We start from the raw sequence: 27,843 nt of genomic DNA, 5'->3' as shown, positions 1-27,843 counted from the left end.
CCTATGATGCAGAGTGCCCTTGAGCGGCACAGAAGGTCTCGAAAGCGGCGTTTCAAACCATCGTTAGCAGGCTAATGATGCCCAATGGGCGCGGTATGGAAAGAGTTAAGGCTCTGTTCGTGATAATATTGATGCCTTAGAGATTCTCGCACACTAATCTATCCCTTTAGCTTGACTTCATATTTGCCTTTAGTGTCCCTTTAAAGAAATGCATGGGCGCCAGTCGTGACCTTCAGTTGGAATCGAATAAACCCGAGTCAAATAAACCGAAGTCTACTACTATACACACAACTAAAGAAACATTGCCAAAGCCATTAAGGCTGGTAATTGCCTGATTTTTTTTAATGAACTGCCTCTAAGTAGCACCTTAGCACACGACATAGGAACCTCATGGTATATCAGGTCTCAGACTTGTGAACAGAATGCTGATCTTGCTGTTGCACTTGGGCTGGTTGTCAACGCATGTTTCTTCCGATTGGTGATAACGGCAGCATTTATGTGTTTCAGTTTCATAAAGGCATGCTTTTTGTGACTCATCTGCTCATATTTCTTCAAAGAAATTTTGCACGGAGGTTACTTAGTAACTATGATATTGAAATGAGGTTTTTTTCTTGCAGGCCATTTTGGACTGCAAGAAAAAGTTGGAATTTAACAGATCCGACCTCCCTGCCTAATAACATCAATCCGTGCCGAGATTTCCCTAGTACAAATAGACCCTTTCCATAATTTGGAATTGCATTTTTCTGCACTACAGATTTTGCCAACTACTAGTTGCAGCACCGGCCATTGTTCAAATGAAGATCAAGTGCTAGGTGCTCATGCAGGAGTGCCTTGCCCATCATTTCATCCCGAGAGACACCTCGTCAGTTTCTATGTCATAATAGTACAAGCAAACTGGGCCTGTACAAGCATTTGCAAAAAGTGACTACATCCCCATACTTATTATTCGTTATTCCATTATCCATTATTTATTCATTATTCATCATTCCATCCATTATTTGGGAAAACTACCTAGCAGGAAAGGCAGCCTTATAATTATGAAAAGGGTCTATTAGTACCAGCAGTTCAGGTACTGCAGCATGTCAACAGTGAATGCCAAAGACATCATAGAGGAACATGTTAAAGGCAACTCAATTTTAGAAAATATGTTATACCCCATGATATAACGAACGGCCAGTTCTCCCAGTAACCTTGTTTTCAGAAAGATGCTTACAGCAAGCAACAACCACTCACCATTCGATTCAAGCACCTCTGAGGTCAGTCTGATGGTGAATGGAAAATCCTTTGGCACAAGTGGTCGAAGAGCATTCTCGGCAAGCGCTCCATGGCCAAGCTCTCTCCTGCCTGTGGGTCCACTCCGGCCGATCTCATTGGTTGCATACGATGGGAACTATTTGAAAATGCAGCCAATCAGGGCATTGCATGGTGGGATGCTATATGGCTTTTGTAGACGAAAGGAGGAGCATTCAAGAATTTTCACAGACAAAATACAACAGAAACACAAATGCAACACAGATGCTGCATTTTGCCGTGGTTATTTTCCAGTGAACTGTTTCAAGGCACACAGGCTTCAGAACTGCTTTGATAGAATGTGAACACATGACACTTTGCAGAATAGTCCAATCACAAGCCAATCACACCTCTGCGAGACAACTTTGGATTCAAATATGCAGGGGCTTATGGTAAACTTGGGTGGTCAATCTGAACATCCCATTTTGGGCTCAGCTCTTTGTACAGAAGATTTTAAAAAGGTTGTCTCACAATTCAACGACATTAATGAAGGTTGCATATTACAGTAGACCTGCCCTGTGCTCAAACCTAGGATGCCTTCTTCACTGAGCAAGGCAACTTGATCGTGAAATTCATCATCACACCTCCTAAGAGACCAATCAATTTAACCTCAACTCACACTGATGTACTGACTGAACGATTGATCGATTGGGTATTTTTGTACAAAGGAGAAACAAAGGCTGTAAGAGAAGCCTTAGTAATAATTTTGACCACCTGGGATTCTTCCAAGAGCACCCAGAGCATAGAGCGCAACTATTCCTGCCTTCCAGCTCAATCAAAAAGGCGGCCGCCTCGGAAAGCAATCGAACACGCAGCTTCATGTTCAGCAGTGCAATGCGTTAGCCACTACGGGTGAATTTAATTTATTCCCACAAACACGTCACAAACGAAACATAGAAACAGACAGCATTATCAGTGCCATTCACTCGCACTGAACTAGCAAGAAAAGGAATTCGCATGAAACGTTCTATTTGATTACTCAAACAACGCCTGCAAGTACCACACAGGCAAAAACAAGAGCAGCTGTTTCACGTACCTCATAATGGAGCATGAAGTTCTTCTCCTTCATTCCACTATCCCGGGAAAACGTGGAAGTAAAGAAAAAAAACAGTCACACAGTCAAGCCATACTAATCTTCTTATATGACAAAGTGCATCTAATTCGCCGGCACACATTCACAGAACCTAATAGATTGACGACCTCAAAGCAACAAAGTGAATTCTATGTCTCATACAACTTAACTGTGTTCTGGAGGAAAATATGGGTCAGGAAAGATATGACAGAAAAACTGTCACTCTCAAAATGTCTCAAAATATATTCACATAATGCTGCTGCTGCAGTAACTGCATTATCATACTGGTTTAAGGAGACAGGTGCTTGTTTTTTAGGAAACTGCCCGTCGCAGGGCCTAAACATCTGCAAACTTGGCATCGGATTCACCAGATGGCATCAGCGGCTGTGTAGCAATCAAGATCAAACAGGCGCGCTGCCTACAAGTACTTGCACTCCATGCTGACAAAGCCCACACAAGCAAAAAAAATCTGAATTTTATTGCGCTTGAATGAATATTATTTTATTTGCATAAGTGTTCAAGCGTCCTCGAGTTACCGAAGCCTTCAATTTAACTAGGACTCAATTCTTGGGTCCCATCAAATTCTTAAACTAAGGTCTGCATTTAGCACTAATGAGAGTCGGACACAGTGAGCTGCAGAATTTTGAAACTGGAAAGGGAAAAAATTTTAATTAAGATTAAATTCTGAGGTTATGCATGCCAAAACCCTCATCTGATTACAAGGCAAACCATCCAGTGGGGCACTCTGAATTAATTTTTGCCACCTGGGCTTCTTTAACGTGCATCTAAATCTACGTACACCAGCATTTTTACAATTCGCCCCCATAAAACTGCAGCCATCAGTAATGTAGCACCATAGCCACCAACCTGCCGCAGTGAGTTGTAAGAGCAAGTGTGGCTATGCAAACTCACCCTGTGATCACCGAGACAGGATCCGATCGCAGGACTGAGTGCAGGGAATCGAATGCAACGGTGCAGAGAACCTGCCAGAAATTGATTAAACCACACATCAGCCATTGGGCAAGTTGGTGTCAAAGCGTGCTTGAGCATGCGCACAGCAGCAGACAAGAAAAATATATATATATATCTTGCAGTTGGCCATAGTATTTTCGTCTTGTCTCCCCCATACGTAAAAAAAATACGCAAAGCTGGTTCGTTGTGTTTGGTAGGCAGTGCGCTTTAATATCTCCTCTGACCTGTAAGTATCACAAGTGCCAAGTTGATGATCTGTGTAGTACCTATGCGTTCATACTTTTATCTCTTTATGGTCTGCAACAAGATGTCTATATTTACTATTTATGCACATTCTCTCTTTCTTTCGTTTTGACTCCTGCAATTGCCCCAGTAATGGGGCTGACAGTATTAATTGATTATTTAAAGAAAAAGCGTAGGCCAAACTTCGCGGCAATGCATTTGGCGCTGCCACGACGCCACAGCCAAGAGTGAAAATTGTACGCATCTCGCACGTCAATGTTATTCTGAAATTTTCTTGACTAGATGGCACGGAGATAAAACAAAGAAATAAGCACACACAGGACTTCAGAGCAATGCACTATGTACTAAAGCAAAGCCAAACCAAATGGCAAGTTTTGTGTGTAGCTTACATCTGAACTATGCTTCATTTCTCTTCAATTTCAGGCACAAGTCACAGATGCACAAATGTTACATGTCATTTGTTGTCAGGAGAAATGTGCGATTGTCGCAAAAATCACAATCAATGTGACACGCTGTAAGTCAAACGACTTAACTACAGATGCAGCCGTCTGAAGTCGGGGCCTTCTGGAAGCTCACCTGAGTCTGTCCTCTTTGGAACAGGGCTGACCCATGAAGTGGCTGGAACAGGTCAATCTGACAAGATATGTCGCGCAAGGCCGTTAGACTTCGGCCGTCAAACCTGTATGGGGAGAAATGCGAAGGTTCAGCAACAACATGCAAGGTGCTAACTAAGTGAACTACGCTTTCACCACATTCAGCGATGATCTAAATACAGCATCAAAGTCAATTAAGCTCTGTTGTCAATGAAAGCATGTGTCTACAGAAACTATGAAAAATACAGTATAACCTTGTTCCTCTGTTTTGGAACAAAACGTGGGAAAGAACATACTAAACTGGAAAACGCACGACTCAATGTCACAAAAAAACATTGGCAGTCTTAACTGTAATTGATATGTATGAAATGTGAAGCCTTGCACGAATCGTTGCAGCATAAGATGCCGACACACACTGAGCTGATGGGGCCCCAACAGACCGAGACGCGCAATGTTGTTTTTGCAGTGTTTGCAAGCTTACATTTGTGTTCCTTAAATTTGTCCTGGGTCAGCAGCTTTTTCAGGTAGCAGCATTTCGGTGGGAAGTTTTGACGCTTCCAGTAGGAGGGAATGGCTGCGGCACGAGACACCGACGCACATCGAGCTGGTGAGGCTCAGGCAACCCAAGACGTGCTTTGTTGTTTTCCTATCGTGCACTGTTCTAAGATGGTGACGGGAAACCGAAATGAAATCAAGCTGGTGGGAGATGGCAGAATACAATGCCACCAAAGCGATACATGATGGTCACTTCGCACACTGTATGCAGCACGAAATGGCGGGGTGTTCGGGTTACCGTCTAAGAAAAGCGTGCAGCAAGCTTCCAACGGCACCACCCCACACGTGCTGTGAAACAAATAGGTAAAGAGACCGTATTTACACGATTGTAAGTCGACCCTCCCCCCCTCCCCCATATTACATGTGACAGGGGGAAAAAAAGAAGGAAGAGCATACCCGCCGGCGCATTCCATAACCAAAATTTATTAGTAGCTGGCACAGTCACTGGACTACTCCTCCTCCTCACTAGTGCTGCCATCGTCATTACTGCTACGGTCCCAAAGCATGTCGCCGTCCAGAGAAATTCCACATTTGCATACATACATAAGTCCACGCCGAAAGCACCCAACAACACAGAGCCGTCAGGGAGGCTCGGTTGGCGTAAGTTCGCGGCCTTCTGCCGCCAGCCACTCGTACTCACGGGCGAGCAGGTCCTTATAAAAGGCGAAGATCCAGGCTTGTCTCATGACCATGTCGCACGTCACTGGCAGGGACCGATCACACACTTCGGTAACATACGCCGCAAGCTTGGCCTACAGCCTCAGAAAGCGTCCTGACTTCGGCCCGCGGAAACGTTTTCGCTAGCCGTCACAGATGAAAATTTTGCTTTGCTGCCGTCGCCACTCTCGCACCACCCATTAAGAAACATCAAACTTGCGGCCCACTGTGCAGTTATTTGTTTCTTCAGCATAAAGGATGGCAGCCCTCTTCAACGCCGCTGTCAATGAGCAACAAATGTTTAGTGGACTCAGAGCACTCATGACGACTGAGGAAGCAAGGAAGTAGCATGTGGCCGGCAGTCAAATCGAACGCATGATACTAAAGAGCTACAGGGAAAGAGAAACACGCCAGTGGCACGTGGTGTCTGCTCTTCCATGAACTATCGATACTCCCCGCAAGCACCGCTGTTCTGAGCATGGTTCTGAAGGTGCCACCGCAAATGGAACAGCGGCTCTTCCATGAACTATCAACACCCCCACATGAGTGCTGTGTGCTGTAAAACACTCAAAAATGTTGAAAAACCCTTCCGAAAAGCGAACAAACTCGCGGGATAGCGGAAAGCTATGGGTGGGGGCCGTAGAGCCAACATAAAATTGGAACTACGTTGTAGCTCCTCTGATAACTCGTTGGTCTCGCTTTTTTTTTGCAGTGCTATGTTTTGGTTTCGATTGCAAGTCAACCCCCCCATTTCAGACTTTTAAATTTAAAAAAAGAGGTCGACTTACAATCATGTAAATATGGTACTTATAACAGTAGGGTTGGCACTAATAGCTGTGAATGTGACATGTGAAAACTTTCAAGGAAATTTGCTGGTACTGGAAGAGGAAACTATGAGTGCATGCCGGCATTTTTTCGCGACATGGGCAGGTGAGAACTGCGGGGAAGCTGCCTCGGTGGGCACCTACTGCTTTCGATCGCACATGCTTCACACCGTTTCTTGCTCACATGAAATATGATGTCCAGAAAATGTGTCATACAATTGCATTTTGGTGACGTACTGAATGCATTACTACAGGGAAAGAGTAATGCACTTACTGAATGCAGATAAGCATGCATTGCCTTTGTTAGTTATAGACAATTCATGCTCCCGAGCCCGGTCGTTGACATATCTCCCCGTTCGTCCCGCATAGGACTTCCCACATTACAGCGGTATCTCGTATATATAGAAGGTGAAGGGAAAAAAGGATATGCCTAGCCCTGACCAAAAAGGATGCAAAACCCACAATGGTGCCATACGTCCGCAAACTTCCCCACAACTTGAAGAAAGTCGCAACTAGGTTTGGTGCGCCAGCTGTTTTCATGGCACCACGCAAGTTGGCTGGACTGCGTTCGTGCATAAGCCGCGTTGACAAAAAGCGAGGATGCAGAAGTCAGAATGCAGGAGTCAGAAAAACCACACTAGACCGTACATGAAATGTGCGACGGGCGTCATATACGAGATACCGCTGAAATTTGGGAAGTCCTACGTGGGACAAACGGGGAGATGTGTCAATGACCAAGCCCGGGTGCATGAATTGTCTAGTATTAACAAATGCAATGTGTATTTACCTGCGCATTGCTTGGTTTGCTTGGCAGGCAGATGCCAGCCACTACTGCGTGAAATTAAGATACTTAGCAGGAGTGGTGATACGTTAGCAAGAGAACTTTTGGAGGCACATCACATAAAAGAGAGAGGCACGAGTTGTATTAGCGTCTGTTTTTCTGTTTGACAACGAGATGCAGCTGTTAAACACGTCACTGTAATCGCTCTAGACAATGCTGATGCATGCATGCGCATTTGTTGATTCTCCCTGCTCTGCTGTAAGAATAAAATCAGTTGAAATTCAGCACTCGACCTATCATTTCTTACTTGCCCTCCTCAGTCTTTATTTTCCTGTTGGCGCGACAATGTATTCATTAAAGAGCCTTTAGTTCTGTACAGGGTGAAAAACTCGTTACAGTGTACGCAACAGCCAAAACGTAGTTAACAACTTTTGGTGGAAACATTTCACGTCATAGCCATTCAAATTCCAATAGTACCTGCTCATGTTAAGGAGGCAGGCTCTACTAACACAGAGCTAATTTCTCGCCTTCACGCGTTTGAAACTGCAAGATGTTAAAACCAGAAAACTACAGAAGCTGAAAAATGCCTGGTCACCTTTCTTCATTCGTAAGAACTTGCTGCCTAAAGGTTTCTTTGACTACTGATGTGAAGGCTTCGTTTAACAGGTAGCTCTCAGTTCCTGGAAAGCTTTCTGGAAAAGAAATAACCATGCGGAAACGCTTGTATCAGTATAAGACAGCACCTTCCTGCAGTGAAGGCTATTCACATGTTCATTATTTCGTACAATTACATTTATATATGATGACCCAAAACACCACATCTAGTAGTGATAAGTGTTGCATTAACAGCATCCTAGATTCTAAACACATTCACAGTATCAGTTCTTAAAACATTTAGCTACATATTGCAGAGCCCTTAATGGGACACTAAAGGGGCACACTAAATTTAGAACATTATACTGCTTGCCTAGAAACCTCACAATGCTCATTTTTCATTCTGAAATTCACTAGTTCAAGGCATACTAGTTGAAGGTATTCATTCTCACACAGTTGACAATGTTTGTACGTCTCATGATCATAGACTACCAAAACAAAAGTTTTGGTAGTCTAAAACAAACGGCACAAGAAAGCATAGAACAGACAAAAAGAACAAACAGAATACATCAAGATGGGTTGCGTAAAGGGTGAGAAGAAAACAATAACTAAAAGACAGAGAGAGAGAGAGTGCAAGAAAGAAAGCACGAAAGGAAAAGGCCCTTTGTTGCGAAAGGTGAACGAATAAGTCAAAGAAAGGCAGACAGATGAAGTCATATAATAAAAGACAATGGTGATTTACAAGAACACTAAGCTGCATTTTTCGCACCACTCACAAGATTACACGTGTGCATTTGTTGCTTTTGCCTGCTCCCTGTTCTAAGCGCCATTCACAAAGTATGCATAAACAACAGCTCGCCCCATCTTGGGTCCATTCAATCAGCACTGCACTTCATGAACTAGTTCCTGTCAGTTAATTTCTAGTTCCTGCTCGTGCAAAACAGGCATGGCGCCACCGGTACGAGCCTCACATTACCTTTCTGCACGCATTGCTGTTGGCTCATCTTACTCGAAGCCTGCACCGCACGAAACTCATGACAAAGTGGAAATGCCACCATGTTGAAATCGCAAAATGAAAAGAGAAATGCAGTACCTCCTGAACTAGTTCAGAGTGTGCAGACTAATTGACTCGATGGTTCATATCTTGCTACCAAAGCCAAATGTCGTAGTATATTTTTTACTTTCAAAGTTCAAAAGTTTATCCGAAGATACATTAGCATTAGCAGTGTTCATACACTCACACCAAAATAAACAACAAGGAGGTCCTAAAGCTCAAGGCTGTAAAAGAAAAAAAGAATCCACAGCCACTCCTTACCTTGGAGCTTCTCAATCACGTCCTCCTTTACTGCATTCAAGGCCTCGTCTCGAGAAACCTGCATGGCAAACCAAAGGTGACAACTATTCCGGAAAACTGTAACTCACACTTATGCTAGGTCACCCCAAAAATTAAACATAGAAATAACGTTAATGAATGCAAACACTAATAGCATATGAGAAATTTGCGTTCTGGCATCATCGTGGTAGTGGCACGGGCTGCAATGACTGCCCGGTGCACACTGACAGACCGCGTGACCACCGCCTGCGATTTCTGCGATATAACCAGATGGCCCGCTATAAGCCCGAAGTGGCAATGCCCTTGTCGTGCATATTGTGTGATGGGTTTTAACATCCCAAACCAATACATGGCCTATAAGAGAAGATGCAGCAGAGGGCTTTGGTTTAATTTTGACCACCTGGGATTCTTTAACATGCACATAAATCTAAGTACTACACAAGGGTCCTTTGCATTTCGGCCAGCCCCTTTGGAATGCGACCACTACGCCTAAGAACCGAACCCACGACCTCATGATCAACAGCACAACAGCGTACACTAAGCCACCACAGCAGGTACGCATTTTGTACACTGGCAGAGTTACAAGATGATGTTATGAACTACATGTTGCACTACCAAGAAACTGAAGTTTCATACTATCATTGATGGCATGACAGCTGTCTATAAAAATATGAGACAAAATTTCTGTGCCGGCACATATTCCTTAAAGGAAGAAGAGATTGGATGCTACAAGAAGCAAAAATTACAAACTTTAACCTAGGACGCTGCTCTCGAATGATGAAAGGACGCGACTGCGTTTGCTAGATTTCACATGACCCAGAAACGGACATATCGGAGCCTACAGGAAACATAGTTCTGCACACTACCCCGAGAAAACATGTTTGACGCTGTGCAAGAAAATCTGTGGGCCATGCAAGACAACCTGTCCTGCGCAGAGTCACATGAAATCTTGTTAAAGTAATTGTATCCCTGAAAGTTATTGTTCAAGCATTTCACGCCTGACTTAAACACGATGCAACAGTTTGGCTTTCTTTCTTGCTTTAAACAGGATCACTACGCAAGCCTCGGAGCACAAGCCTAACAAAGAAGAAGCCCCCATGTTCTCCCCCCCCCCCTTCCCCCAAGAATTTGAAAATTATAAACAAAAACAAGCAAAGCCATACTTTGTCATGGTTGGCATCTGACAGTATATCTCGGACACGAATGCCAGCCAACCTGCAACGAAAAAGATGCACTACACTTTACATTTATCTCTAGCATTTCAATGGCAACAAACATAGGTCAAATGCAAATTTTTCTATATTCCAAAAGGGTAGACGTGTGGGCCATCGTTAAGGAGTGGAAATAGCCCAAAATACAGCAAACTTTTGAAAGAATGTGCGTTTCATACAATTTGTTCGTCCTGTTCTGTTCTTTCAATCCCTCATGCTTAGCACTATTTTTGCTTTTTTATTGCTGAAATTCACATTCAGACCCTTTATGTCTTTTCTCGCTGGATTATGCGTCACACTGACATGACGTCTGGTGCATTATCAAGCCCAAGGAACACAACCCTCCTTTATGAGCAATCTATAGGTTTTAAAGAAAAGAAAGAACACCACACTGGCGAACAAGTTATTTGAATTCTAAACAATCACTTTGATGAGCTACGAGGAAAAATCTTTCTTCAGGGTTGGTTGGTTCATTTAGCATATCTGTAAACACACTGGTCACCTCCGAATATAGCCGTCACTCCCAATTACACCTGCTGTAAAATGAAAAATATAAATAAAAATAAATGAAAAAATAAATGAAATGAAATAAGCAAGGTGCCTTAGCTATCATCATGCACAAAGTTACACTTCTTAAGTGAAGCCTCATACAAGAATTACGCCAAATTGTATGTTTTTTTGCAGAAACCAGCAGAAGTCCCCTGTAATTTTCTGTTATTATCTAATTAATCAGCCTGGAGTTATTAATTAAACAAATTTTAATTGTTATATTTACCACAGATACGTCAACATTAGGCGTTAAAACACATTCAAAAACATCAATTTCCTTCGTCCAAGGCATGCTATCTTTCGCACGTCTCTTATTCCCACATTTAAAATGAAAATCCGTGAAATAATAAATTTAATGTCAACCTGGCCTGCTGCCTGCGTGCGCCATAGCAGTGATGCTCTCAAACATGTTGCAAAGGAACTAAGCACACTCCATGATTAATCCAGCAGTTGCGGCACTTTGACAGGGTGCTTATCTCTGTATGATCATCAACTTCTTGCTAACGGTGACTACTGCATCTTTGTGCAAGAATGCTTGTGGCATTGGTAAGCAGGCTGCCGAAGCCAATTCATCAAAAATCAATCGCAATGCACGTCATCGATTTGGGGCGTCACGCCAACCAAAACGGGGAACGTATGAAGTAGCCATCTCGAAGAAGGGCAACACGTCATATCTATTAAAAGTCTACATACTGCATCAATGGAATGCTGCCCACAGTGCTGCCCACATGTTTGTGAGCAGCACTGCCGTAGCATGCAAGCATGAAGCTGCAATGCTTTATTTTTTCAATATTTTCTGGGCTTTCTTTCAAACACGAGAAAAAGGAGTCATGCAATAAATAGCGTGCCACAGACAACTGAAATTGATAATTCAGCACCTAGCACTGACGTATCTACCATAGTTATAGTAATTAATATAGTTAATGAAGAGCTATGAACAATCCAAAAGACACTGAAAACTTCTTAAGGTTGCTGCTCAAAGCGTACAGTTGGTTTCATCCACAAAGGCTTCAGCTTTACTAAAACTTGGTGCGTGACAGCTGGGACAAGCAATATAGATAGGCTTTCTTCTTTTTTTTATTGTTATGCACAATGTGCATAAAAAGACACAAACCACAATGTTGAAATCTTTTAAAGAAAGCAGCCTGAAACAGCGCAAAGCAAAGCAATGGCAACAATCTTGTTTTGTGCATGCAGTCACTGCTGCTTCCACAGTTGTGTAATGGTGCGGCTTCACGGGAACGAGCAGTGAAGCCACGCTGCAGGGCAAAAATCATAATAACCCACCCCACCATATTGCAATAGGTTGTTTTTCATTGTTAATATTGGTTACAGGAGCAATACCACAGGATATAAAGATAAATTCTGTGCTTTCTAAGTGCCAAAATCACAACCGTATTATGATGCATGCCATAATAGCAGACTACGAATTAAAGGGCCTCTGAAACGGTTCGGACAAATTTTGTAGACGTGTAGGGTTCAGCTTAAGTAGAACATTCACACCACAATTTAAGTGAAGTGTTACGTATTAATGGAGCTACAAGCGATTAGAAGTTATCCTCCTCTCTAGCCATGCTTTTCCTCCTCAACTCGTTCGCCAAGCGAGCGGGGCTAAGCTCCGCCTTCACTGGTTCAGCGTCACGATGCGACGTCACATCGTCCACGTCCGGTTGTTTCGGAGCCCGCCCCCGCCCGCGTGAGACCTCTCCGCTAGCCGCTTGGCCGTCGACCCCAAGCGAGAGCTATCGAAGCAGCGTGCGTTGCGAGCATTCTGTCGTAGCGCCGAACATGTCTGGTATTCCGTTAACCACACACTAGCGGTAACCACAGGCAAGCTGGTCATTTCGGCAAATGACTGGAGGCATAAACTCAAGCTGATGAAGGAACTTTAGCGTAGACGTACGTGAGTGGATTGCACGGTCCATACACTTGTTGGCGCAGCGCTTAACCAGCCAAACACAGCGCTAATATTGCTCTAACCAAGTGTAAAACATTTTAAACATTTATAAAAACAACATGTTGATGATTACACTCCTGCAAAAAATACACGCCAGCAACAAAGAAGAATACACTTCGTTGCTGCTACTGCGTATGGTTGAGCTCTGTGCCACCAGGTGGCTGCACCGTGCAGACCATTCACATTTGCCCTTCTGCTCATCTCATGGGTCATCCCGTTACGGCACAGTCAAGCGGCCAAACTCTGTCCCCTTGCGCTTGCGTTTGCCCTAATACCGGACTCGCGAAACGCTATTGCGTTAGTAATCTTCCGGTGTAAAGTGCAAACGCGCAAATCCTGGCACCGATCGGATAGCGGCAGTCCGATGCCCAGCAGCCAGTTCGCTCATACGCTGCCTTGCAGAGGGACACGATGTCGCAGCTTGACACATTGCCACTCGCTACGTTTGCAGTCCACAAGGCAACAAAGTCGAATCATAGTGCTCGCGAAAAGACTGAGACCGATTCTGACCGCGGAGCTCTCGTCAAAATGGAGTACGTTGTAACACAAGCAGACGACACTTGCTGTGTGCCGGAAGTGCTCAAGTGTACTGAAAAATTATTCTTGTGCATTCTCTTTATGTTACTTTCTTTTCATAAAAACAAATTAGCTAACATTCCAACTATTATGAGGACCATTTGTTTACCATAAAGTTGGAAAAATTATCGATCACGCGCCCTTGTCAGCCAATCGGATAGCTCGCCCCACTGACGTCGTATGGGTGATTTCGGTCATATGGGTAGGGGCGACTTAAAATTCCGCCGAGCACTGTGCTGCGATCGGCAGCAATGTGCATGTTTAAAACCTTATAATAAATTACACGCTTTACGCGGGGCACTTAGATGTGTCAATTAATGATCAGAAGGACCTACTCTAACGACTCAGTACGTTTGTAGAAAATCGTCAAAAGCGTTTCAGGGTCCCTTTAAATTTAACCACCTGGGGTTTTTTTAAAGGGACACTAAAGTGAAAAACGATTTCTTCTGCATCAGTAAATTACCTTTCTACAACATCAAAAACGCCACTCTTACAAAGATAAGACGTTTGGTAAGCCAGAAATAGCGCAAGAACGAAATATGGGTGGCGACACCTACTTGAGTTCCCGCACCTGGGGGTTGTGACGTCTTGGATTTTGATGGCATCTTCTAGGGCCTACTAATTATATATAGCGGTACAGATTGACTACATTGTGTTCTAAAGGAGCCAAATATTAAACATGGCAAGTTTCAAGAACCTTTACTCAGCCAACGCGGCCCAAATGCGAAAGCATACTTTGGAATCCCTGACGTCACGCTGACGTACCGGCGCTGGGGTTTCGGCGCGATACTGATACTTGGACCTTCATTTTCTCATCTAATAATCAAACTATCCTTTTGAAATGACTGCCTGCAGAGTTCTGAAACAATGCTTCATTAGTCTAACCTGATTTATTGTTTCCCTTTAGTGCACCTAAATCTAAGTACACTAGCGTTTTAACATATCGTGGCCCCCACGACCATGATCTAACCCGCAACCCCAAGCTCGGCAGTGAAACACCATAACCGCTGGACCGCCGCAGCAGGTAAAAAAACTAAACAAATGCGAGAACAAAGCAAAGAAATGTGAGCAAAGTACGCTGTGCCCAAATTTTTTTCACGTAAATGCCACTCGGTTTCATTGTTGCACCTTTGCACTGCCTTTTAAACTTATGAACTGGAAAATATTTCTGCATGCACTCACAGCCTGGCAGCGTCAATGAGATCTGCTGAAGGAACAAACAGCTTCTCCACGGTGCGCTTGGGCCGGCCGCAGGCACTCTGGAACTCCTTGATCTGGCGGATGATGAGTTGCGTCTCCTTGACACCGCAGCGGATGGCCTTCTGGAAGTCCTGGAGGAGCACGTTGTCCGCCGATGCTTCGAGCATGACTGCAATGAGAACCTTGGAACCTGTTGTACCTATGTTTCATTCGAGGAAGAAGCCATAGACTGAGGCTGCCTCCGGTTTACCTATTCAAATATACATGTAAAGAAAAGGAACACTCTATTAAGACAACTGTTGGAACAATCTGAGTGAAATGTTGCAGTTGCGAGATAAAGTTAGATGCCAGAAACTCCAGCAAGCGGAATTTTGTTTAAGGACATGCATTTCTTTTTTAACACTGCAGTAAATGGGGAAGTTTCAAGAAAACGGACGCACGAGGTTCACAAATCTATAACTCTGCACCAAGAACAAGTATTACAGTACTGTGAACTGCATCTGTTACTCAAGCGGACAAATGTAACATTATATGAAGTTTACAGTTTACATGGAATTGCTACATTTACAAGGCTTTTGCAAAAGTTGTATTCGCAAATTAAAGGGGTGTATAATACACCGATTTCAGCCGCTTCAGATGCACTATTAGGCGCAGTTTACAGAATTTTGATATCGTCTTTTATTGCCAAGCTACACATTTGCACATGTGATACCTGAGTGTTTTGAACATTTGCAATTTGTAAGAATTTTTCTAGAAAAGCTGACGGCAGAAATTACAAAATCCACTTCCTACCATGTGTACATTTCAAGTTCTTTTAAATGCAATAACCTCCTCAAAACCTTATCAAGAGAAATTTGCTGAGCAAAACAATTTCTCCAATCCTATGTACAGTCAACGTCTAATTTTTCTGAGTCCCTAGGTTAACACACATCTCCAAGTTTAGCGCGGCCGTGGCTGCTCATGGATTTGAGTGTAGCTGAGTTCACATACAGTCTGTACGCCCTGTTTTAGGGATAACCTGCCATGTGTGCAAAGATTGGGCAAGCTGAGATGGCATGGCATGATGCGCTGTCTTCCTGCATGTTTATACTGGAAGCTGCGTAATATCGAGTTTTGCAGAAGCATTGAAGTAAGAGGCAGACGAAATGTTCGCTCCCCACTGCCGGCGCTTTTCAACGTAGCATCATCCCACTGTGAGCAGCACTATCATGCACAGGGATGGAGTGGACGCGAAAATGTGACTAGCTTCACTTTGTACCACCAATGTGAGGATATCAACGCAGCATGAAACCGTATCTTTCGTCACTGACTCTGAAACTCAACAAAATGAATTTCAATGTGTAAGCATTCTTAGGGTACTTCACACGCTTTCCGGAGGCTGTCTATCTATGCATGTTTGCTTGTATCTACGTGTGTTTGTATCTAGCCGTTTTTATCTCTAAGTGCTTTCATTAACATAATTACACTGCCCATGCGGGAGACAGAACACATAGCGATGACTAAACGGCTGCAAGAGTTGAGCACCATTCCGTACCGTCTGGTACGGAATGTGCTGAATGTACGGAACACTGAAGTCTCAACAGCCACAGATCCTGCCACCACAGCCCCAGCCAACAGGGTAGCTCAGTCCAACGGACAATTCATCTAAAGGTTTCCAGATGCCCACGTAACTTAAGTGCTTCAATTGCCTTTTAAAGTCACAAAAAATGTACAGTATCACTTGACGCACCTATAAATTATTCAGCGAGCTACAAGGATGACAAAAGGGCTACTCACCAACCTGGTTATGCTCAGCACCAGCCACGACAAGGTTGAGAACACTCTGCGTCATCTGCCGCCGTGTTGGGTTGATCACCACATCACCATCGATCAGGCCCACACGAACAGCACCAATGGGCCCGTTCCAAGGCACATCGGAGAGGGACAGTGCTGCTGATGCTGTAATTACGCAGAAAGCAATAGCATACATATTTCTTTTTTAATGTTGGCATTGAACACACACCTTTTGGGGACTACATATGCACTTTATTAACAATGATTTACCTTTAGACATAGCAGGCAAGCAGCAGGCTTGGAACAGCACAGACTGATCGGCAACGCATCATTTTGAGATCACAGCGAGTTTTTCTGCGACTCTGCTGTTGCCGATTCGGCCTGTTTTAGCAATATGAATAAACTTGTTCGAAGCTACTACTACTCTAGCATATGACATCTTGGGCTGCTACAAACAAGGGCACGCTGGTAACAACACAATTTCTCTCTTATTTTCTTTTGTATGCATTTTTTTTCTATACTGCACCACCGCGTCTTTCCACCTATCTTTAAAAAAACCTGACACAATGTTCGTAAAATCACGTAAGGATTCCAAGTTCGTGAACTTCACAATAAATTTAGCAGAGTTGGCATTGAATATATGAGAGATAATGTACATAAAGGTCCTCTGGACTCTTTCTGACCAATGGGAGTTCTTTAACGTGCAACCAGCGCTCAGTAAATGAGTCCTTTTATATTCCAACCCTATTGTAATGCTGCCACTACAAATAAATATGGAACACCGAACTCAGGAATCAAATATCATGGCAATTGGACTACCACGATCGAGAAACACCTAGGATAACGTAAGATAGTGTTCTACCATGTTTAAAGCCATCTCTAAGATTAGCATAAAGGAGTATGCCAGCAAGATCAGAAGCCACATGAAATTACAGTTAAACATGGACATAACGAACTACAGTGTAATCAGATTCTCAATATAACGAAGCTTTTACAACTTCTTGCCCATAGAACACAATGTAAGTTAAACCTCAGTTATTATAACCCAAGTATGTTTACGTATATGCGATTTCAATATAACAAAATTTGCAAAGGAATATTGACGCAATAAATGGAAACTGCCACGGACGGAGAGGGTCACAAATGGTTGAATTACAAGCATCTGCTTGCAAATACACCTCTCAAATCGCACATCCCACGACAGAGAGCGGCTGCTGAAGTGGAGCAGCGTAGTGGCAAGACCCTCCTACCATCATGTTTAAAGACCCAGTTCGATGAGATCCTATCACGCCTTGCGCGCTCTGCGTGCAAGATAAAGCGTGCAAGGGCAAGCAGAGTGAGAAGGATACTGGCATGATCTGCATGCAGGGAAGGGGGCGCGCAGTAATGCGATCAAGAACGCACAAGTCGAGGGAAGGGGAGGGGGGGGAGGGTTTCTCCTCGAGCACAGCCATCGCAATCTGCAGCAGCGGCAAAGATGGCCAAGCAGAGATTTCCTTGTGCACTGTTTTCCTGTGCATTTAGTGCTGGAAGTGACGTAATCTCGAGTTTTGGAGATGCGTTGAAGCAAAAGGCAGGCAAAGCATTTGCTCCCCTCTGCCTGCGCTTTTCATGACAGCTTCATCCCACTGCCGGCAACACTATCAGCTGTGGAGGCAGAGTGGAGATGGAGTGGAGGCGGAGTGGATGCGAAAGCATCGCAGACTTTGCTGCGTACTGCTGATGTCAAATATAGTCAATAGGGTATGAAACCACATCTTTAGACGCCTACTCAAATTCAACAAGATGAAAGCTTTCTCTCAGGTTTTTTTCAGATGCCCAATATTCGGAAAATGTTGCAGCCCCTTCCATGTAATAAAAATTTGTCGGCAACTGCACTTATTTGCCTAAAAGGTCAAATTTCAACAGAACCGAATTTCGGTACAACAAAGTGAGTGCCAATTTTACAGACTATGTTACATGGAGGTTTAACTGCCCAAGCAAAGCAGGACTGCAGCCTGCAACATAAGGATATGCACTGGTGAGTTACAGTCTAGCATAGCTGTATTGCATTGCCATGAGTATGAGTATGAGTATAGGTCACTCGACCACATGAGTATAGTGCCATGCAAGACTGGCTATGTAGTGACAATGGCTACGATATAGTACCAGATTAGCGCACATCTTCTTTATGGAAACAAAGTGCTTCATGAGCGGAGGTCTGTCAGTGGCAGCAGCTGTGAATCACGCCCACGCATCACCCGCACGCTGCCTCTCGTGATTTCCCGATTAGTGAGGCTGATGCGCCACATTTCGCTCTGTTTGGAACGTGCCGCACAAGACATACTGTTCGTGCCAGCCAATATATCGCGAAATGAAAACACGGATAGCACTGCGCTAAAATTTCACATTAGGGAGTACCGTAATCATCGGTGAATTTTTATATATCGAATTACTTACATAATGAACCTTTCTGTGGTCCCTTTCAGATTCAATATATCAGGGTTCAACTGTACACCCCGAACAGTTTTCTGTGAAGCTGAACTTGGAGTTGCATTCACAGCGCACCTCACCTGCATTAAGGCTCACAATGTCGGGGTCATTGATGCCGTCCACGGCAAGCAGGTTGCAGACCAGCTGGAATATTAAGACAGCAATGTTTGAAATGTGAAGTTTCACATCCTGAATATATACAGCAGGTTATGAGGGATGTTATAGTGATGGGGCCCGGATTAATTTTGACCACCAGGTTCACCCAAAGCATGGTACACAAGCATTTTTGCATACTGCCCCCATAGACAGCAATGTTGCCATTATTCAATCACCACAAGAAACTCCCGGTAGCAAAAAATATATATATATATATATATATCATGATTCTAAAAAACAAAACAGCCCACCTCATGGAATTTGTTCTTGAGAATTGTGCCCTTTGTGAGGACAAACTTCTATGGCAGTAAATAAGTTTGGCATCAGTGAAATCACTGAAGTCTGATAATTTTTTACATCTTTCTTTTAGACGTTGGCTCCAGGCAGAGGCTTCTCTCGTTTGCCCAGCGTTCATCAATTCAAGTCCTTCAAATTCGATTTAGGTCACACTTTTCCTACATGCAAAACACACGCAAGCTTCCAAACCAACGCTAACACCTATAAATGAGAGACGGCAAACACACCTGTGTCTCGTAGAAATAGCCAGCAGGGAAGAGAGGCCTCAGCGATCGATCTGCATTACAAAACAAAGAGAAAAAGAAGAAAGCGGCGTCCCGCTCTAGTCAAAAACTGAGGAAGGTGCAGCAAATGTAAGCACTCTGTTACGGCAAGGAATCTGCCTGAAAGCAAGAGGGCATAAGATTTGAGACATGTTTTCACCAGCAGTGCAGGAAGGAATGTGAAAGTCATGAAATCACCACACAAAACTGTCAATAGTGAAATGAAATTCTGAGGCTTAATGACCCAAAGCAGCAGACACACTACATATGAAGGATGCCATATTGGACCACCTGACCACCAGTTTCGTTCCCCTGGTGGTGCTTAAACAAGACACTAAAAAGAAACATTAAATCAATTTACACTGATAAAGCATTGTTCCAACTCTATTTTCTATAATTCTGCTGTAGAAGGTTAACTACCAGAAGAGAAAATGAAGGTCAACATTCCATTCTTGAAGTGTTACACCAAAAGGGAACTTAACGCTTAATTCTGATGGTGCATGGATTCCACAGTAATTTTGTCGTATGTGGGTCACTACAGCTCAGTAACAGTCCTTGCAAATTATTAAGTTTAGAGTTTGACTATCTTTTACGATATACATTGGAGATCATCTTTAGTGTTTAAAAAAAATTTACCTAGGCCCTAGCAGGAGCCATCTAAATTCATGATGTCACAACAAACTGGTATGGGAACTTAAAGACAGCGTCACCACCTTTCTTTAGTTTTTTGCACTCTTTCTGGCTTGCCAGGCCTCTCCTTGCAGCAACAGTGGCCTCTTTGGTATTGTAGAAGGGTAACGTCCTAATGCAGCTCAATTTACTGTCCGCTTTAATGTCCATGCACCTAAATATATGTAACCGCCATGACTGGGAATCGAACAAGCTGCCTTGTGCTCGGCAGACAAACTGCATAGCTACTGAGCTACCGTACTGGGTCAAGGTTGAGATTAGATTAGATTAAATTTGGTGTGGGCATCCAGTGGGGAGTTTGGAGGCCTTTGCTTCCTGCCATGCTTCATTTCTATATGGGCTAAGGGGCTATGAGTAATGAAAATTTGTTGAAAGGACACTACCGGTCATAAAAAGATAGAAGAAGAAGAGAAAAACAAACAGCAGACAACGCGGTGTCACATGCAAGCTCGAGGCTCAGACCATGCACGTCGCTCGTGTTGCAACACATCTTTCATACGCACCAATAACTCTGCTGGTCAAAATTTCTTTTTCCGTGGGACCTAGTTCTCTCCGCAGAAAGTTTGTCGGTATCCGGCCAGCAGCTGCAGCCTTTTGCCGGTAGTCGACCTGAGAAGGAAGAGAGTTTGCAGGAAATTAATGTTAAAGGAGCACAACAAAATGATGATGGATAATGACAGCCCAGTGGCATATTCGTTGAAAGTGCAAAAAAGAAGATGACAGTCCAGTGGTATATTAAAGGGGCCCTGAAACACCTTTGCTTCATAGGAAGCAACACACTAGAATAAATGAAGTGTCTTTCAATGAATGCATTCCCAAGCAAATTTTTGTGGAGAAGCTAGTATGAAGGAAGATTACTAATATTGTCACGTAGTAGTGACGGTGGAGAAGGCAGCAAAACTGCAATTCTTGAAACTAGTGTTTTACTGGGCGAACTTGTGCCCTCAAAAGCAGGCTACACTCAAAGAACAACGACAGCGGCGAATACACTCGGTGATCGTCGAAAATCTGATCAGTGGGTCAAGCACGTCGGCTCTTATACATCAGTCGTCGAATGTTCCAGAGTAATTGCTGGGACCCGCATGTCTTCCACAAAGTTCTACACTATTCGCGTCATGTATACATGCAATCAGATTACACTAGGTTCAGTGACAGACAGCAGATGGAACCATCGATAACATTCCAGAAACTTCCGATATATGCAGGCGCGTCCTGCGCTATACGATAACATTTGTTAGGCGATGACAAGTGGTCACCCGGAAAAGATAAACACGTACATGTGTCAATATGGCAGGCATTACAAAGTCATGACCAGCAGCTTACCGCTATCCTTGAAAAGAAAAGTGACCGGTCACTGCATTCTACCAATGCTAACACATGAGGCGGATATTTGGAGGCTAACAAAGACTATTGAGAAGAAGTTGAGAATTATGCACTGAGCAACGGAATGAAAAATTACAGGTGTAACGTTGAGAAACAGGAAGACAATGGCATGGATTAGAGAGCAAATGGTGTAGCCAATACTCTAGTTGACATTATGAGGCAGGAATGGGCTGGGCAGGCCATGTAAGGCGGCGTAGGACAGATAACCGATGGTCTACTAGCAATTACAGAATGGGTACCAAAAGAATGGAAGCACATCCAGGGATGGCCGAAGATTAGGTGGCGTCACGAAATTAGAAAAATCACAGGCATAAGATGGTGTCAGCTGGCACAAGACAGGGCTAACTGGAAATCACTGGGTTCGTACTGCACTGGACATAAATATGCTTAGTATGATGATAATGATGAAGTGCAATGCTTACTTTCCACATCAACACAATGTTTCCTTTCAAGTGGAGTGGCCCCAACAGCAATGCTCTGCCCACCACTTGTTTCTCTCTCTCCTAATTGCATCAATGCCAGACTTATGGTAATATTTTCCGGGTGGCATCTGACAAAGGTGCAGGGACAGGACAGGAAGGACGCGTTAACTGCTGCTTTTAAAAGCTGACGTCTTTAAAAGGACATTAAAGGAAAGTATTAGGTCGAGCTAGATGGTTAGATTATTCTCCGAAAAGTCTATTACCATTTCCTGCTCACCAATACATGGCTTTGTTGCGCAGAAAATTCTCGCAAATGACCTCAGAGCTGTTCCTCAATTTGAACTGCCAGTGCCAAAACGGATGAGTAGACAATCTCTATGTGCCCTCCCTCTACACCATTCTCTGTGAATCAGCCAGTGCTGACATCACATGATAGGTACCATTATCCACAACAGGTGGCACCCCTGCGCTTTTCCTTTTTGGTCATTTCCTCGGTAAAAAAGCTCTGTTCTCAATATGAATGACGAATTCGTTATTACGGAAGCCTAATCTTCAATCTAGCTTGACTTAATATTTTCCTTTAGTGTCCCTTTAAACACATACTAACCTAGGCCTTCACTGGTATGAAACACCTCTCTTTCACCTTCACCTTTCCAAAACAGTATTATTCTTTTTTAATTATGGGGTTTTACATGCCAAAACCACTTTCTAATTATGAGGCACGCCGTAGTGGGGGACTCCGGAAATTTCGGCCACCTGGGGTTCTTTAACGTGCACCTAAATCTAAGTACACGGGTGTTTTTCGCATTTCGCCCCCATCAAAATGCGGCCGCCGTGGCCAGGTTTCGATCCCGCCACCTCGTGCTCAGCAGCCCAACACAATAGCCACTGAGCAACCATGGCGGGTAAAACAGTATTATTGTTTGGTTAGAGGGCAAAGATTAATTTCTAGCCACAGGACTTGCAACTGAGTTTTTATACTGAACTTTCTCAAATGAAGAAGAGGCACAGGCAAAAGAATGCCCTGAAGAAGTGCGTGTCCAAAACCCCTGTCCCACAGCTTCAACTGAGCAGCTTTAAGCTGGCAGGCGCTTCAGATGAGGATGAAAGCAAGACAGCCAAAGCCTGTCCTGTGCCTACCCTTCTTTTGTCCTCATTTTTTAGTGTGGAGAAAAGCAGCTGGTCGATTTTGGTGCAACCCACTTAGGAGAACAAGCACTGTTGTTCAATAAGAAAAATAAGGAAGGCTAGACATTGCATAACAGTGAAACAAGAGGAAGACATACAAAAGTACCACTTTAGGGACAAGAATTATTATAGTGTATCGAGCATGTGAAATCACAGGAGGAATTGAGCCAAATAAATTCAGAATAACACAAATTCACTATTTTATTCTTAGCAGTGACATTTCAAGGTAGCGCTTCCTCCAATACTGAAAGAATTAAAATCATATTCTGTAGTTTTACGCACCAAGATTACTACCTGATTATAAGGCGTGCTGTAGTGAAGGACTCAACAGTTAATTTTGACCAGCTGGGTTTCTTTTAATGTGCACCTAAACCTAAATAAAAAAATTATGGGGTTTTAAGTGACAAAACCACTTTCCGATTATGAGGCACGCCATAGTGGAGGACTCCGGAAATTTCGACCATCTGGGGTTCTTTAACGTGCACCTAAATCTAAGTACACAGGTGTTTTCGCATTTCGCCCCCATCGAAATGCAGCCGCCGTGGCTGGGATTCGATCCCGCGACCTCATGCTCAGCAGCCTAACACCATAGCCACTGAGCAACCGCGGCGGGTCACCTAAATCTAAGTGCACAAGCATTGTTGATTTTTGCCACCACTGAAATGTGACTGCCATGGCCAAGACAGAACTCGCGACCTCAACCCATAGCCACAAGGCTATAGTGGCATGTATTTTTCCCAACGCTTCCAACTTGGTAACATCCTGGTAACAGTAGAAGTGTGGTTAAACTATTACGTACCACCAGAGGTAAAAAGGATGCCGATGAGGATGGTTTGTGTTTGCTGACCACGGTGACCATAACCGACGTGTCGCCGATTTGCGCGACTGCGGAGCCATCGGCAAATTTGGCCAGGCGCCCCGCTGACAACTTGAGCGTTTGACTGCAACATTTGAGCAAATTGTTACTAAAAACGCACGAGTGCCGACCAAAACCCACTGCCTAGAAACTTAAAGTATGTTTCATACGTAGTGAACAATCCTGCGTACACAACACAGAGGCAACACGAGAGTTCTTCACAGGGCTATTTGGTTTACACTGAACACGGCAAACACAGACCGGCTGTTGTGTTTGCACATCTTTTGACACATCGTCTGCACCGTTTGCCATGTTTTGACAGCGGCACACCGTCAACATTTACCAGTAGTGTTTACATATTGTAAACTTGTTTTGCACTCTTACCCACAGGTGGATCACAGAATCACTTGGTTTTTACTGAAATTAAAATAAATAAAACAGTTGTTGTTGCCATTCACCGGCAACTGCTACTTTCTTTCACTTGGCTATTAAATATGACCACTTTTTTTAAATTTATGGAATACAAATCCTGGCAATAGACAATATTTAAATAAAGAATACACATCGCATCAAAAGTAAAGGTTCCCTACCTCGAAAAGTTTCAAGTCTCTGTATGTCTGAAGTATGCCAGTTTGTTACAAATGCATGATTAAATGACCATTAAACAGGCACGAATGAGACTGAACTACACATGTGGGGTCGTTATATTCCTCATACGTGCCACCATCTTCAAAGAAGCAAGGTGCTTTTGTTGCTTTGTGATGCACTTCTGATGGCCCCGGGCCTAACACCTTGGCAAGTGAAAATGCTTGATGTGAATCAAATAAACGCAGATCACATTCATTTAAGGCATTGTCCAAGTGTAGTATGCTTGGGACAGTCGAGGAGTAGGTGGTTTACGTCCTTGTCGTCGTGGCCATGTGAACATGTTGGAAAGGACACACACTTATTTTGAAGTAGTAAGTGCTTGGTGTAAGCAGTTTTGAGAAACAGACAATGTAAGAGGGTGTCAATGCATAGTGGAGGCTAACAATATATTATAGTTAGTATTCAAGATAAGGGTCAACTGCATATAAGACTGATTGCTTTGTGCTCTCCGTGAACAAGTTCAACAAAGGCTTGCCCATTTTCTTAGCATGTGAACATCAGCACTGTACCTGGAAAATGACATCCCAGTACGACACAACATGAGTCAATCTGACCAAGACAACCTTAGCAGTTTCTGGGTTGATAAGCAGGCATGATCACTTGAAATACAGCTTTTATTTTTAATTTCGCTGTGACATCAACGGCCTGAAGCAGGCAAGTCGGCAAACAAATATGAAACAACATGAAACCGAGAGAGCGAGTACGCAACGCGATGAGTGCATTCAGTGTCTGACCTTATGAACAGTTTTAACGGCTGGAAAATAATATGTGCATTGACGACAAATTGCAGACTACAGAAGCCATTAAAACAGGAAGAAATAAATAAGCACAGAGAGCATGAACGGTCAGAAGATGGCTCAATGCGAATTGCATCATCTGAAAGAACCAGTGTCAAGACCTCTCGAAATTTGAGGGCATATGCGTAGTGATGCTTGCCATGTTGACGCTCAATTTAACGACGCGTCAATTCTAAAAAATAATAATACGTAAAAATTAAAGATGGAGCAGACGATACGAAACATCGCAACACTGTTTAAAGTTTCGGTTCACATCATGTCAAGCGTCAGTACACGTACAGCGTAATAACACCGCCAAATTTCGAGCGTATACAGTCCTGTTACTCAAGAAGAGCTGCGCTAACCGTACAATCTCACGCTCAGCGCAGCTCTCGTTGCGTCATTGGGGCATAGTTCAGAGCCAAAGCTCCCAGCACCAGTGTGCCTATTTGATCACAACTTCCAAGCACGACTCCGTGCTGAACACGCGCGCCTGTTCAAGTTACCTTCCAGTTAAAGACTCCGCTGAGTAGTTTGAGCAGGTTCAAATGCACCGGCTGCAAACTTGCGGAGGAACCTAAACTGCGAAGGCCGAGCCAAGCAACACAACACCTCTACACCGTGACACGAGTCACTGAACGTGTTTCTCGCGCAGCTGGCAACAGGCTTACGGCTTGTGTAGTCATGCCACTTAATCAGAGCAAACTATTCCACGTGCGATTGCAGCGAATTGGGTTCAACTCGCCGTTACGCGACTCACTCGTTGGAGAGCAGCACTTCGGTGTGATGCTCGCCCAGTGTGGGCGCTCCGTGCGCGTGCCTCGCATTGCTGAGCCTGTAGAGTACGCAGGGACGTCTTCTGCCGCAGTAGGCCAAAACGCACCCTACTCGAGACCGACACAGGCGCTGCGAGATGGATTTGAGGCACGCCGCGGGCACCTCCATGCTCGCTTCAAGCGGCGTACCTGCGCGCAGCCATGTGCGCCGAAGCCGGCTTCAGGCCTGTCTTATCGCCTACTGGGATACATTTTTGGTTTTCTCTCAACTGTGGCGCTGTATGCTAAATATTATCACACAATTGTTATCATTTAGTTGCTCACAAAGTGTTTTCTAAGTTTAAAGTAGTGCACTAAATTTTGTATAATAATTTAAACGAAAAAGTGTGCAATTTTTTTTCTGGATCAAAAATTTAGTTTTGAAAAAGCAGGCGCCATGCTTTGTGGGACTTTTGCGTTGTTGTGTGGTACGTTCGATTCGCCTTCACCACCTGAACCAATACACGAAGTGTTGCACTCTGTCATTCGTTTCAGCCATGGAGGAAGGAAAATATTAGGAGGGAACATCACGAAACATGATTAAACCCAAAGCTCGTGGCCCAACACGTGGTCGCACGTCAAAGTGCGCGGTTGGTTTTAGTAAAACGTTGGTTTGTTCCTGCCATGGTTCCCGCTCTGCAGGCAGTGCCAACGTTACTAGACTAGGCTAAGTTCAACCTCCGCAGGCGCCGCGTATCGCGGGCGCCCCATGCTTTGGTTTGCCGCCAGAGGGCGAGAGCGCCGCAGGTAGCTTTACGCAGGCCAGCTCTGCGCTGGCGAACATTTAAGAGCGTTGCTGGCGAAGGTGATCGGGTCCTCCGACTTCGCAACTTACGAACGCAACAAGTGTTTTCACAGATGCGTTTTCTTTTAATGTTTTTATGGTCTCGCATTTAGCAGATTCATTAAAAGCTTTGTTTGCGTAGCTGTGAAAATGCTGCTGCGCGATGAAGGCCTTAGTCCAGCGCCGCAGCAGCCCACACTGCGCTTTACAGTGAGCTGTTGCTGATGGGTAGCTGTAAGTAGCTGATTTTTTCTTCTTATTTTTTTTTATTTTCTTATTCTTCTTAAAGTGCCCAAGAACAGCTTTATATCTTAATATTGTCGTGTCGCACTTGTGTTACACAATTAAAGGGCCCCTGAAACGGTTCGGACAAATTTTGTAGACGCGTAGGGTACAGCTTAAGTAGAACATTCGCACCACAATTTAAGTGAAGCGTTACGTATTAATGGAGCTACAAGCGATTAGAAGTTACCCTCCTCCCCAGCCACGCTTTTCCTCCTCAACTCGTTCGCCGAGCGAGCGGGGCTAAGCTCCGCCTTCACTGGTCCCGCGTCACGATGCGACGTCACATCGTCCACTTCCGGTTGTTTTGGAGCCCGCCCGCGCGAAACCTCTCCGCTAGCCGCTTGGCTGTCGACCCCAAGCGAGAGCTATCGAAGCAGCCTGCGTTGCGAGCGTTCTGTCGTAGCGCCGAACGTGTCTGGTATTCCGTTAACCACAGGCAAGCTGGTCATTTCGGCAAATGACTGGAGGCATAAACTCAAGCTGATGAAGGAACTTTGGCGTAGACGTACGTGAGCGGCCTGATCGGTCTGCACGGTCCAGACACTTGTTGGCGCAGCGCTTAACCAGCCAAACAAAGCGCTAATATTGCTCTAACCAAGTGTAAAACATTTTAAACATTTATAAAAAC

General features: G+C 44.1%; 1 protein-coding gene across 1 annotated transcript in view; it reads right to left on the bottom strand.

The window, feature by feature from the left end:
• Nucleotides 1-26,331, bottom strand: part of PNPase (polyribonucleotide nucleotidyltransferase 1) — a 50,638-nt gene extending 24,307 nt beyond the window's left edge. The window contains exons 1-14 of the mRNA XM_075699188.1: nt 26,092-26,331; nt 23,851-23,992; nt 20,562-20,667; nt 19,333-19,382; nt 18,733-18,796; nt 16,184-16,345; nt 14,390-14,576; nt 10,078-10,129; nt 8,897-8,954; nt 7,583-7,679; nt 4,154-4,256; nt 3,275-3,345; nt 2,327-2,363; nt 1,234-1,390 (exon numbers count right to left, since the gene is read on the bottom strand). Of these exons, the coding sequence (XP_075555303.1) occupies nt 1,234-1,390; nt 2,327-2,363; nt 3,275-3,345; nt 4,154-4,256; nt 7,583-7,679; nt 8,897-8,954; nt 10,078-10,129; nt 14,390-14,576; nt 16,184-16,345; nt 18,733-18,796; nt 19,333-19,382; nt 20,562-20,667; nt 23,851-23,992; nt 26,092-26,276 (1,471 nt within the window). The 5' untranslated portion in view covers nt 26,277-26,331. The remainder of the gene's footprint in view (nt 1-1,233; nt 1,391-2,326; nt 2,364-3,274; nt 3,346-4,153; nt 4,257-7,582; nt 7,680-8,896; nt 8,955-10,077; nt 10,130-14,389; nt 14,577-16,183; nt 16,346-18,732; nt 18,797-19,332; nt 19,383-20,561; nt 20,668-23,850; nt 23,993-26,091) is intronic.
• Between the last annotated feature and the right edge of the window lie 1,512 nt (nt 26,332-27,843).

The sequence above is a fragment of the Dermacentor variabilis genome, chromosome 7 (genome assembly GCF_050947875.1).
Source record: "Dermacentor variabilis isolate Ectoservices chromosome 7, ASM5094787v1, whole genome shotgun sequence".
Lineage (NCBI taxonomy): Eukaryota > Metazoa > Arthropoda > Arachnida > Ixodida > Ixodidae > Dermacentor > Dermacentor variabilis.
This window is presented reverse-complemented; position numbering and strand designations above follow the sequence as displayed.